The 12158-nt window shown below is 53.6% G+C and overlaps 1 protein-coding gene across 3 annotated transcripts in view; it reads right to left on the bottom strand.

Annotated features, from left to right (window-relative positions):
• AP3D1 (adaptor related protein complex 3 subunit delta 1) overlaps window positions 1-12158 on the bottom strand; it is a 60264-nt gene that overhangs the window by 10889 nt on the left and 37217 nt on the right. For all 3 annotated transcript variants that reach the window (XM_053581075.1, XM_053581078.1, XM_053581082.1), the window contains 13 exons: window positions 11888-11936; window positions 10653-10798; window positions 9886-10265; window positions 8017-8248; window positions 6242-6387; window positions 5699-5840; window positions 4685-4756; window positions 3563-3638; window positions 3272-3471; window positions 2798-2871; window positions 2187-2364; window positions 1413-1472; window positions 928-1041 (listed from right to left, as the gene is read on the bottom strand). In XM_053581075.1, coding sequence (XP_053437050.1) covers window positions 928-1041; window positions 1413-1472; window positions 2187-2364; window positions 2798-2871; window positions 3272-3471; window positions 3563-3638; window positions 4685-4756; window positions 5699-5840; window positions 6242-6387; window positions 8017-8248; window positions 9886-10265; window positions 10653-10798; window positions 11888-11936 — 1869 coding nt within the window. The remainder of the gene's footprint in view (window positions 1-927; window positions 1042-1412; window positions 1473-2186; window positions 2365-2797; window positions 2872-3271; window positions 3472-3562; window positions 3639-4684; window positions 4757-5698; window positions 5841-6241; window positions 6388-8016; window positions 8249-9885; window positions 10266-10652; window positions 10799-11887; window positions 11937-12158) is intronic.

Below are 12158 nucleotides of genomic sequence, written 5' to 3'. Positions count from 1 at the left end.
TAGAGCAGCCTGAGCAAAAGCGACACCCAATCTCTAAAACTAAATGGGCATTATGGTGGGCACCTGTACTCCTAGCTACTTGGGAGGCTGAGTCAGGATTGCTCAAGCCCAAGCCCAAGCCCAAGAGTTCCAGGTTGCTACGAGTTAGGCTGAGGCCATGGCACTCTAGCCTGGGCAACACAGTAAGACTGTCCCAAAACGGCTGGGCATGGTGGCTCATGCCTGTAATCCCAGCACTCTGGGAGGCCAAGGTGGGCAGATCACCTGAGCTCACGAGTTCGAGACCAGCCTGAGCTAGAGCAAGACTCTGTCTCTAAAAACAGCCAGGCATTGTGGTGAGCGCCTGTAGTCCCAGCTACTTGGGAGACTGAGGCAAGAGAATCACTTGAGCCCGCAAGTCTGAGGCTGCTGTGAGCTATTACACCACAGCACTCTACCAGGCATGACAAAGTGAGCCTGTTTCTGTTTCTTTTTTTTTTTTTCTGTAGAGAGATAGTCTCACTGTACCGCCCTCGGGTAGAGTGCCGTGGCGTCACATGGCTCACAGCAACCTCTAACTCTCGGGCTTACGCGATTCTCTTGCCTCAGCCTCCCAAGCAGCTGGGACTACAGGCGCCCGCCACAACGCCCGGCTATTTTTTTGTTGTTGTTGTTGCAGTTTGGCCGGGGCTGGGTTTGAACCCCCCACCCTCGGCATATGGGGCCGGCGCCCTACTCACTGAGCCACAGGCGCCGCCCCGTGAGCCTGTTTCAAAAGATTGCATACATGAAGATGGGTGCTGGGCTGCCCTTCTTGTGGCATCCAGCACAAGCATCCTCACCATGTGGGTGGTGCCTGATGCATGTGGCCTGAGGGACAGACCCATCCCAGCCCACCTGGGTTTTCCCTCTCTGCAGCCTACAGGGTGTCTGCCCTCAGGCCCTCACCCTCTCCTGGTCTTGGTCCTCGTCATCTTCTTCGTCCTGTGCCTCTCTCTTGGGTTCTTCCAGCTCATCTTTGGGGGCAGCTACGATGCTTGTGTTTGCACTGAGCGGTGTGTCCTGCAGGGAGGTAGGAGGGGGATACTAGAGGCTGCTTACTATATCGTACCCTGAGCAGCTCCAGATACCAGGCTTACCCTCAGCCCTGGGCATCCACTGAGTCCTGTGCCCTCAACTCCCTGAGTGACAGAGGACTGGCAGAGATCATAGACACTGAGGTCCAGCTGTTTTTCCCTTCCTATCGGGCCCTTGCTTGGTACTGCAGGCCACAGGAGCCCCCCACTCCCAGCTCCACTAAGCACTCAACACCCTGGTTCCCATGTGCTGATGGGGAAGGCACAGTGCCTGGCCAGGAGACCTCAGAGCTGTGGCTCTAGGTTCTATCCCAGGCGCGACCTCTGAAGACATAAAGACACCTGTCAGGCTCTTACCGTGGATGGGAGTGTGGCAGGTGGTGGGGTGGTAGACAGCCAGAAGTCCAAGTCCTCGCCCTAAAACCACAGAAAGATGGGCTTTCCCAACAGCAGCACATAACAATCAGGGGGGAGGGCTCAGGGCAGCCCTACCCACCCCCGGTGCTCCCACCAGGGCCCTGAGCCAAGTCATTAATGAGATGAGCTAACAGTGACAATAAGTGTTGAGACCTGACTATGTCAGCCACCTCTAGCTCTGGCTATGGTTGTTAAAGGAACATCCATGCACGGATCCATGTACCTGTATGTGCCCTGTTCCTGCAGTCGGACAGCCAGAAGCAGCCCACACATTTGTCAATACAGAACAGACCACCCCTCCCACCAGTGGTTCTAACAGTGTGAACTAGCCCCACATATATACGCTTTTTGGGGGTGGGGTGGGGACACGCTTCTTTAAAATAAAATGGCATGTTTTTCCTGTGTGAAAACGTGTGGGCGCTGAGAAGGTTTTGCAGCTGCCAGGTGGCTTCTTGGCCTCAACCAAGCTCTGACAGGTCTGGTGCTGCTGAGGACTCACACACATGCAGGTAGTCTGGTCCTCATGGGCCTCCTCTAACATAGCCCATGGGTGGCTCCTTGTTGCCCCACGGCATATGGTGGGGAGGCCAGTGCACCTCTACCCTGGCTGAGAGTCATCTGTGTCCCATGTACTCACCACTGTCCCTGAACCCTCACCCTTCCAGAGCAAGGAAGGAAAGGAGGGACAAGACTCTAGTCTGGGTGCTACCTTACCTTCTTCTTCTCCTTTTTCTTCTCTTTCTCTCTCTCTTTTTCTTTATGCTTCTTCTCTTTCTTTTTAAGTTTTTTGCTCTTTTTTTCTACCACAGCAACGTTTTCCTTTTCAGGGGACTTGGAAGTTTCAGTGTCCCTGTGCTTCTGCACAGGCAGCTTCTCACTGTCGGCCAAGGGCCTTGTTGGGGGTGAGGTTGCGAAGGTGAGGTGGGAGCATAGACCTCAAAGCACCCAGGGTACAGAGCATAGCCCCACACCTCCCAACCAGTCCCAGCACAGCCTAAGGCCCATTCGGGCCAGGCCTAGGGTCCCTGCTGATATCTCCATGGATGGGCCCTGACAGCCACACCCACCCTACCCTGGCACAAGGACCTCCTCACTGACCCAAGGTAGAGGACCTTGGAACCCACAGTTGGTCAGGGAAAGTCTTGGGCAAGAAGATGGGTGACTAGACACTGCCTAGAATAGGAGAGCCTATTCTACACAACCCTACCTGTCCACCCTACCCAAGTCCAGCCCCCAGGCAAGAGGAGGTGCCCATCAGTCTGAAGCTGGCCACAGAGCAGCCCCACCAGCCCACGCACCAGAACACTTGCAGCACCCTTCCTTACTTATCCAGGTCGATGTCCAGGGCCCTGTAGGGGTCGTTGGGGTCTTTGTCATCTTCGTCACTAGGCAGAGCATTCTGAGGGGACAGAGAGGAACATGGTGTCTGTGGCACCTGCCCTTGTTGCCTGGTGAGGTCCTCTCACTCTCTGACATGGATACTGCTGGAGAAAACCAGGAGCACGCGTGCAAGGGGCACACAGACAGTGACATGGCTCCATCAGAGGATGCTGAACAGCATCCACATACACCTATGGCCGCTGGGCCCTAGAAATGTAGTAGACATATGTCTGCCCTGGAGGCTGTAAGGAGGGCCTCTGGCCTCCTGGGGCAAGATGTGGGAGGCATCCACTCACGGCCAGTGAGGGTCTCCAGGACTCGGGCCAGGGCAGGCTCAAGTACAGGGAGATGCAGAAAAAAGACACCTCACCTAGTGCCCTCTCTGCCCAAGGCCACTACAGTGAAAGCCCCCAGCTAACCTCAGGCATTTCCTCTGTGACGATGTCCACCTGCTGAGCAGGTGCAATGTCCTCATCACTCTCAGTGGGCAGCGAGTTGTGGCAGCACTTGCCCTTTTTCTCTTTGTCCTTCTTCTTCCTCCTGCGCTTGTCCTTCTCCAGCTTCTGCCGATGCCTCCGCTCCTCCTCCAGCTTCACATACTGGTCCGACAGGGGCAGCCCTGGGGGTGGGCAGCGGGCTCAGTGTGCAACTGAGCCATGGGGGGATGGATGGCAGCAGCCCTGGGAGCAGCAAGGCTGGTAGACACTTGCCTGGGACCTTCAGCGGGACTGAGAGATCAATTTGCACCACCGGGATGTGCTCCACGCCTGGTACGTCCTGGTAGCGCTGCAAAGGCAATCACACAGCTTTACGGAATGCTGGGCCAGTGTGGGTGTGCCTTAAGAACACGAGCCTCAGGGCAAACAAGTCACCCAGTGACATTCCAAGGAGTGCAGGGCCCCAGGGCCCTGGGCTATAAGACAACTCCTGTCCCTGGCAGTTTCTCAAAGACAGGGCAAATGTTGTCATTCAAATAAGATAACAGAAGTAGAGTTTTCCTTTTTTTTTTTTTTTTAATTTTTTTAATTTTTTTTTTTGGCCGGGGCTGGGTTTGAACTGCCACCTCCGGCATATGGGGCCGGCGCCCCACTCCTTTGAGCCACAGGCGCTGCCCCTTTTTTTTCTTCAGAATCCTTTTTGCTCAAATTAGAAAAGCAACACAGGCTCAAAGATAGAATGAGGCAGCATGTCATGCCCACGAGGAGGACTAGTATCAGAAAATTGGACAACACCCAATGCCACCAAGGCCAGAGAGAACGGGAACTACATGGGGTGGGATGGAACTGGACAGCCAACCCAGAAACTGCCAAGGCTCCTGCAAGGATCCACACTTGCCACGTGCCACATGCCCCCCAAATCCACTCCCAAGATCTGCCTCAAACAGCTGGAAACTTGAGGATCCCCCAAACCCTGGGACATGAAAATGCTAAGCAGGACATGCTCCACAGGGACTCGGCAGAGGGCAGCAGGTGACATAGGGTGGCAGTTGCATGACAGGCCAAAATCTAGAATGTGACAGCACCAAAGGATGTGCCTAATGTGTGCTACCTTCCTCCCAAGAGGCACCAACTCTTCCCCCTCTCAGCATGGAAGCCCATGCTCCTGCTGGGGCCCTGTCCTTCCTCTCTCTCTTTCCCGCTCTGCAGTGGCCAAGAGCCCTACGCTACTGTGCATCAGTGGATATTTCCACCCTGCGACCTGATGCTCCCTGAGGACAGGCCACCCAAGCTACTGCTGGTGGTCAGGGATGCTCACCCCTGGGTACCTTTAGGACACAGGGGAGCTAAGCAGCCGTCGTCCCTTAGGGACATTTGTTTAAGAACCTGTCTCACCTTCTGTGGGGATGGAGAACTCTTGATGTAGAACGGGTTGTTGGCCTGCTCCTGCTTCCGGGCCTCTCGACGCTACAGGAACAACAGGACTCACAGTGAACATGGGTGAATCAGCAAAGGAATGTCTAGCCCCAGGGCAGGAGAGGATGGATCTCTTATTTTTACTATCAGCCTTTTGCTAACAAGGACACCAAGGCCCATGGCTGGATAGAATACGTGTTGTGTGGAAAAGGCATCTCTGATAGTCCAAGAGACAAGGAAACCAGTTGCCTCCCCCACAGGAGCAGGCAGAGGCAGGGACCCAGAGCTACTGAGCACTAGGTCAGTGTCCAAAGGCTCATCCAGGAGGGCACAGGAATGCAGGATTCAGCACCTCCCTGGGCATCTGCTACTTGAAACTGGGATAGGAGGAAGACCTTGAGGGCAGACAAGGTGGGACCCACTGACTTCAAGAGAAAAGGGGCTAACACAGGAGCATCCTGGTAGCTTGGAGATGGGATAGGTACCACCTTAAGAGAGGGACCCAGAGGCTAGACTTTCATACTTGCCCTTTGGAGCCATGCAGACCTGCATGTTTTTGGTTTTTTTTTTTTATTTTTAATTTTTATTTATTTATTTATTTGCAGTTTGGGGGCAGGGCTGGGTTTGAACCCATCACCTCTGGCATATGGGGCCAGCGCCCTATCCCTTTGAGCTACAGGCACCACCCAGACCCTGCATGTTTTAACAGCATGTCACAGCAGCAACCCTAAGAGGTCACAGGCCCAGCCAAGCATTCCCGCAGGCCACATGGCCCATGGTGAGGTCAGGCTAACAGGTTCTCCTAGGGCGGCTCCAGGACCCAGAGAAGCTGCTCCCCATTTCAATGAGACCCAACCTTTCCTTCATGTGTCTGCTTAGGGCATAGGAAGCCTATCTAGCAGACTCCCAGGATGAAAAGGGTCAGATGGAGAAGGACAGACAGAGAGTGACAGACAGACAGGGAAAGAATGAGGTTAAGACACTGCCCCTCACCCGGGCCAGCTCTTCCTCATCCACTTCTGGTGGCCGGTGTTTGGCATGCCGTTGCTCCTCCTCATGGAACATGGCCTTGGGCTTCTCATCCTCAGACTCACTGTCTGAGAGGGGCTCATTGATCCAGGCATCCAGGTCCAGGCTGCACCAGACACAAAGGTCACACAGTGGCCCTGGCCTCCCCAGCCAGCTAAGCATTGTACCGAGATGACCTCAGGCATCCACACAAGAAAGGTCACTGTGTGCCTAGCCGAAGCCTAGGCCTCCTCAGACACAGGAAAGTTGATAGCCCATGCAGGCATATGCTGCCCAGAGGCTCACAACAAGGGCCGAGACAGACCCACTTTCTGGGCACAGCACCAGGCCCACAGGTGGCCGCACAAGTGGCCAGTGCACATGTCAGTCCATGTAGGGGGATGCCAGCCCGAGGGGCACCTCCTGCCCCTTCTGGCTGACAGTGGGTGCTGGATGGAGTTAGCAATATCCCCTGTCACCAGGAACCACAGCAGCAGGCTGTGGCTACACAGCCCTGCACGTTCTCACCCTTCAGGGACTGGAACTTTCTTCTGGGCCTTGGGAGCCACCGGATTCAGCTCCCCAGCAAAGAGGGCACTCACTTCTTCTGCCACAGGCACACCCTTGGCCTGTAGTTTCTGGACATGCTTCACCAGCTGCAGGATGCAGGACGCCTGAGGGGACATGGATGGGTCACAAATGACACTCAGAAGGCCACTTGGCCAACTTTGTGGCCCAGCTCCCTAGGATGGCAATGCACAGCCACATCAATCATGGCCCAGCCCTTGCACCACTGTCACTGCTATGAAGAAGAGACACATCCAGAGAGCAGGAACATAGGAGAGGGAGCTTCATGCCTCAAGTGAAGATGCCCCTTGCTCACTGGGTCTGCACCCCGAGAAATCTGATGTACCATCTAGCAGGTACCACGTAGCACTGGTGTGTGGTCTAGTTCACAGAGAACCCATGTTGCCCATAGGACACCAAAAGAAGCGAGAGAAGAACACAGGCCCTTCCTAGGCCCCCCAGCAGGAGAATAAAGAATAATCTGTGTCCCTTTGGAGGAAGTTTGGGGCCTGGCTGGCCTTGAAAGGTGGATGGGTGACCAGAGCCACCAGGTATTCTGGTTCCCCATGGAAACGGAAAGGCAGGCACCTAATTAACATAGTATCTTCAGTGGTTTTTCAGAACCATCCCTGTGGAAAATGCAGATAAAGGAGGAACGACTGGAGAAGCTGAAGTCTGACCCTATTCCTTTGTTCTAAATGTTCCCAAGCTACACAATGGCACACAGAGGCTAAGACAGACACTGAAGACTCCCACCAGGAGAGGATGGGAGATGAGGGATGAAAAATTGCTTAGTGGGTGCAAAAAAACTTTTAGAAAGATTTAAGAAAGAAAAAAACTGGGTGGCGCTGTGGCTCAGTGGGTAGGGCGCCGGCCCCATATACTGGCGGTGGCGGGTTCAAACCCAGACCTGGCCAAACTGCAACAAAAAATAGTTGGGCATTCTGGCAGGTGCCTATAGTCCCAGCTACTTGGGAGGCTGAGGCAGGAGAATCGCCCAAGCCCAGGAGTTGGAGGTTGCTGTGAGCTGTGACACCATGGCACTCCACCAAGAGTGATAAAGTTAGACTCTGTCTCTACAAAAAAAATAATAAATTAAAAATAAATTAAAAAAAAAAAGAAGAAACAAACAAACTAAAAAAAAGAATAATTTCCCAAGGGCCTGTCACACCCATCTAAACATTCTTTTCCACTAATCCAAGAACCTCTGGATCTACCCCCCATGCCTGCCTCCTACTTTAGAATATGCCTTCTGGGCCAAGCCTGCTGGAAATGTCCTACCCCTAGAAACCATGGCTTGCAAGATACCTGGGAGTCTGGGACTAAAGTGTTAGCTGCCCATCCTCATTCTGTGGAATCCTGCAAGAAAACGTCCCTTCGTCCTCCACCCTGGGTCACACAGCTGTGTGGCCCCCCAATGCCTCGTTTCCCAGCTCAGGCACTTGGCCACCTGCTGCTCACCAAATAGGCCAGCAGGGTCCCCATCTATCTTGCATCACAGAGAAACCTGCTGCCACCTCTGAAGACACCCATTCTGGCTGATCAACCCCCAGTCCAGGTGAGTAAGACGGTGACAAGGAGATTTCACCAGCTTGCTTTGGGAAAAGGTAAGAAGGCACCACATGTACTGGCCACTGTTGGACAAAAAGAACCATCGAGGGCTCTCCCCAAGGCCCAGTCCCTATTGAAGACACAGCTGGTCCGACATGGAACCCAGTGTGCACACCTGGCCTTACCCGCTCCTGCACCTCCAGGTCTGCGCTCTGCACAAACTGGGGCAGCCGGTCCACCATGAGCTGGGTGACCGCCTGGGCTGCCTCCATTTCTGAGGCCTGCTCCTTCTGCTGCAAGATGGATGCGTACAGCTTGACAACGTTCTGCACATACACAGCCTGGATGTGGCCAGGCAGCGTGGTGACTTTGGGCCGCAGCATGGCCTCCAGTGTGTGGTGGGGCTCCTGCAGATGCCTGAGGGACAGGAAGCTGGGATGAGGAACTGAGATGAGGCCTGGGCTCCTTATGAGAGGGATGACTGTTTCCTAACCAGAGGTCAAGGGCTAGAAAATGGGATTTCTAGCGGGAAAATCAGAGACCATAAATGGCCTATAATAGGGACACGGTAAAGACATTTGAATTACAGAACAGCTGAATATAGCGAAGTTAGAGAACAACGGAAAGGAAGACCCTAGCAACCCCATGGGCTGGCTCTGGAAAAGTAGAAGGGAGAGAACAAAGAAGAAACCTGAGGGGAAGGGCGGCGCCTGTGGCTCAAAGGAGTAGGGCACCAGCCTCATATGCCAGAACTGGCGGGTTCAAACACAGCCCCGGGGAAAATGAAGTGATCTGTGAGAACAAAGTGTTCTGTTTATTGCTTTTTTTTTTTTTTTTTTGTAGAGACAGAGTTTCAGTTTATCGCCCTCGGTAGAGTGCCGTAGCATCACACAGCTCACAGCAACCTCCAACTCCTGGGCCTAGGCAATTCTCCTGCCTCAGCCTCCCGAGTAGCTGGGACTACAGGCGCCCGCCACAATGCCCGGCTATTTTTTTGTTGCAGTTTGGCCGGGGCCGGGTTTGAACCCGCCACCCTCGGTATATGGGGCCAGCACCCTGCTCACTGAGCCAAAGGTGCCGCCCAGTTTATTGCTTTTTTTTATGGTCAAAAAAATGTTTACAGTATACTTTTTACCCAATAAGAGTGATAAAATTAGGCGGTGCCTGTGGCTCAAGGAGTAGGGTGCCGGTCCCATATGCTGGAGGTGGCGGGTTCAAACCCAGCCCCGGCCAAAAACCACAAAAAAAAAAAAAAAAAGAGTGATAAAATTATTCATCTCCAGAATATTCACTAAGGTATTCACTAAGCTACAGCAAGTCCAGGGTGGGACAAAGGCTGAGAGTGTGGCAGGGAGGAGGTAGAAAGTGGCCAGGGAAGCAATAACAGAATAGAAGGGGCAGCTGCCCTGTGGTGCTTGTTGGGACAGGCCTGGGCAGGAGGGGCAGGAGGGCAAGAGGCAAGGAAGCCAGCAGCAAATCTTACACTTTTCCAAGAAAAATTAGGAATCCAGATTTTTTGAGACACAATCTCACCCTGTTGCCCTGAACAGAATGCCATGTCATAGGTCTAGCTCACAGTAACCTAAAACTCCTGGCCTCCTGCCTCAGCCTCCCAAGTAGCTGGGACTGACACCCTGTCCCCACTACCAGGGCAGACGTGGACTACGTGGGGGATGGTCTCACTACTGCCCACCTCCAAGGCATCTGAGCCAATCCCAGGTCCCACCTGAAGCTTTCACGGGTGCAAGGGTCCAGCCCCCCTTCAACAGCCCCCCAGGGCAGAGGAAACCCTGTGGACAAAGATCGCTCTCCGTCAGGTACACTGGGGGTGTACCATTTCATAGAGCACAGAGTGGAGAGAGTACAGCACCCCAGCTATGTGAAAGGCAGTGGCAAGTGCTTCAGCTCCCTCGGAGCAGGAGTACCACAAGACTGTGAGGCAGCAGGGTGGTTCCAGACAGTGGGAAGGTCCACTGGGCACACCCCTATCTCTGAATGTAAGGTGCTTGGGGGAACCAAGTATGCCCTATCACGCACTCCTCATGCCCACTCACTCTGAAAACTCCCCGCAGATCCAGGCAGCGGCATACAGCACCTCACAGATCCCATTCCTCTGGGTGCTGCTGGCCACCAAGTGGGCACTGTCAAGCAGTGAGGACATCTGGGACACAGCAAACTTGCGAATGGCCTTCACACGGATGGCCACATCCAGCATCTGTGCAGCAATAAGGTGGCCATGGCGAGTTCCCTCCAGGCGCGTCAGCTCCACCAGGATGCTGATGTACCACTCGAAGTTGGTGATGTGCTGGTAGTTGGACTGGCTACAGATGTCGATAATTTTGGTGAGCAGCTCATCACGGTAGGTAGTCCCCTCAGCCTTGTCTACGTGGGTCATCAGCTTCTTGACAATCTCCATTAGGTTCTTCTTAGATACCTAGTGGGAGGTGGGAGGGGACAGGTGAGGAAGGGCCCAGCTCTGGCCTGTTTTGTGAACACTGAGATGGAATCCAAGGGTTGTAGGCAGACCCAAGTCTGTAAGTCTATGCCAGGGAGGTAGCACACCCCTGTGATGTCAACTGGGTGAGGCACACATGGCCTCTGAGTATGGCGGCAGCAGGCTGACCCCCCACAGCCCATCCAATGGGTTTGGCCCATCCCCCAAGTCCACATGGGCCCCTGAAGCAGAGGTCAGACCTTGGGCACGTGACTCTGTCCAACCTCATCCCCCACTACTGACCCAGAACGTAAGGGTCTTATGACACATGTGTGCTCTTCAGGACACACAGGTGGGGAAGGCCAGGCAGGTAGGCAGGGCACGCACCATCCCGTACAGCAAGTCGAGGGCCCGCAGCCTGATGGACTCGTCCTTGTCATCCAAACACTGCAGGATGAGGTCCTTGTGGGACTGCACAGACTTGGGGTGTGTTTTCAGGATCTTAGACATGGCCAACAGCCCCAGATATTTCACTGTGGAGATGGCAAGAGGTGATTAACCCCAACACAAGAAAAGTGCTAACACCATGGCAGGGAACAAAGCATGTGAGGCTGATCTCTATCTTTACCTTGGACAGCAAAATCCCAGAGGAGGAAGAAGGGTACTCTGTCTCCTACAAAGGCCTTTACAGGCAGTGTGTGCCCAGCCCTTTCCTGAAAACAATCTGGCTTCAAAATGAGCATCCTAACTACACCCTCCACACCTGGGCCCAGGTATAAGAGGGGAAGCGCTGAGCTGAAATTCCTCACCCTGTAGAGATGCAAGCAGACAGGAGAGCCAAGTGCTGCACTAATTGACAAATCAATGCCACATTCTCCAAAGGATGCAGAGTCTTGTACAAGAAGGATCAGATGCTTAGTGAGTAGGCATCGGTATGGCCGTCCACCTGCCCAATCTTCCTGCTTATGGGGCTTCACTATGAACTCCCAAGCCCCATTTCTCCCCTGGGACTGGGCAGGTCTTTCTCAAGGATCCTGCACTGGCTATCTGCACATAGCTCAGCACACCAAACCCCTGAAAACCTTCCAGCGCAGACACAGAAAGGCTGCCCACAACATGGGAACAAGAGGAGTGGGCACAAGTAGGTGGGGGCTGTCTCTGAAGCCTGTCAGTCTACTAGTACCAAAGTCAGTGTGAAAGGGGATTGGGCATCACTGACACTGTATATGCTTTCTTCTTCTTTTTTTTTTTCTTTTTTGAGATAAGAGTCTCGCTTTGTAGCCCCTGGTAGACTGCCATGGCATCATAGCTCACAGCAACCTTAGACTCTTGGGCTCAAGTGATTCTCTCGCCTCAGCTTCCCAATTAGCTGGGACCACAGGTGCCTGCCACAACACCCAGCTATTTTTAGAGGCAGGGTCTCGATCTTGCTCAGGCTGGTCTCAAACTCGTGAGCTTAGGTGATCTGCCTGCCTCGGCCTGCCAGTGTGCTAGGATTACAGGTGTGAGCCATCATGCCTGGTCACATGCTTCACATGCTTTCTTCTTACGCTGGGAAGAGACCAGAGCTTATAAAAGGTTAGGACACAGAAATGAAGGAATGGAAAGGAGGAACAACTTACAGTTCTGATCAGAGTCTTCTATTAATATCCTTAATTTTTGAACACAAAGCTGAAAAGAGGGAACATAACATTGGATGCATTTTCTGAAACCAAGTGTGAGTTCAGTTAGACCCTTGACCCCAGGTCTTTTAATCCTCCAGTCCTCCCCTACTCTGGGCCAAGGTCTCATATCAGCTCCACTCCACAGGCCAGAGGTTAAGAGAGAAGTGGGACATGCAACCTAACAGGAGGTGGGGGAGAACTGTCTGGAACAAGGAAGGGGCTAGGCAAC

The sequence above is a fragment of the Nycticebus coucang genome, chromosome 2 (genome assembly GCF_027406575.1).
Source record: "Nycticebus coucang isolate mNycCou1 chromosome 2, mNycCou1.pri, whole genome shotgun sequence".
Classification (NCBI taxonomy): Eukaryota; Metazoa; Chordata; class Mammalia; order Primates; family Lorisidae; genus Nycticebus; species Nycticebus coucang.
The sequence above is the reverse complement of the archived record's forward strand: the minus strand, read 5'-3'. Positions and strand labels throughout refer to the sequence as shown.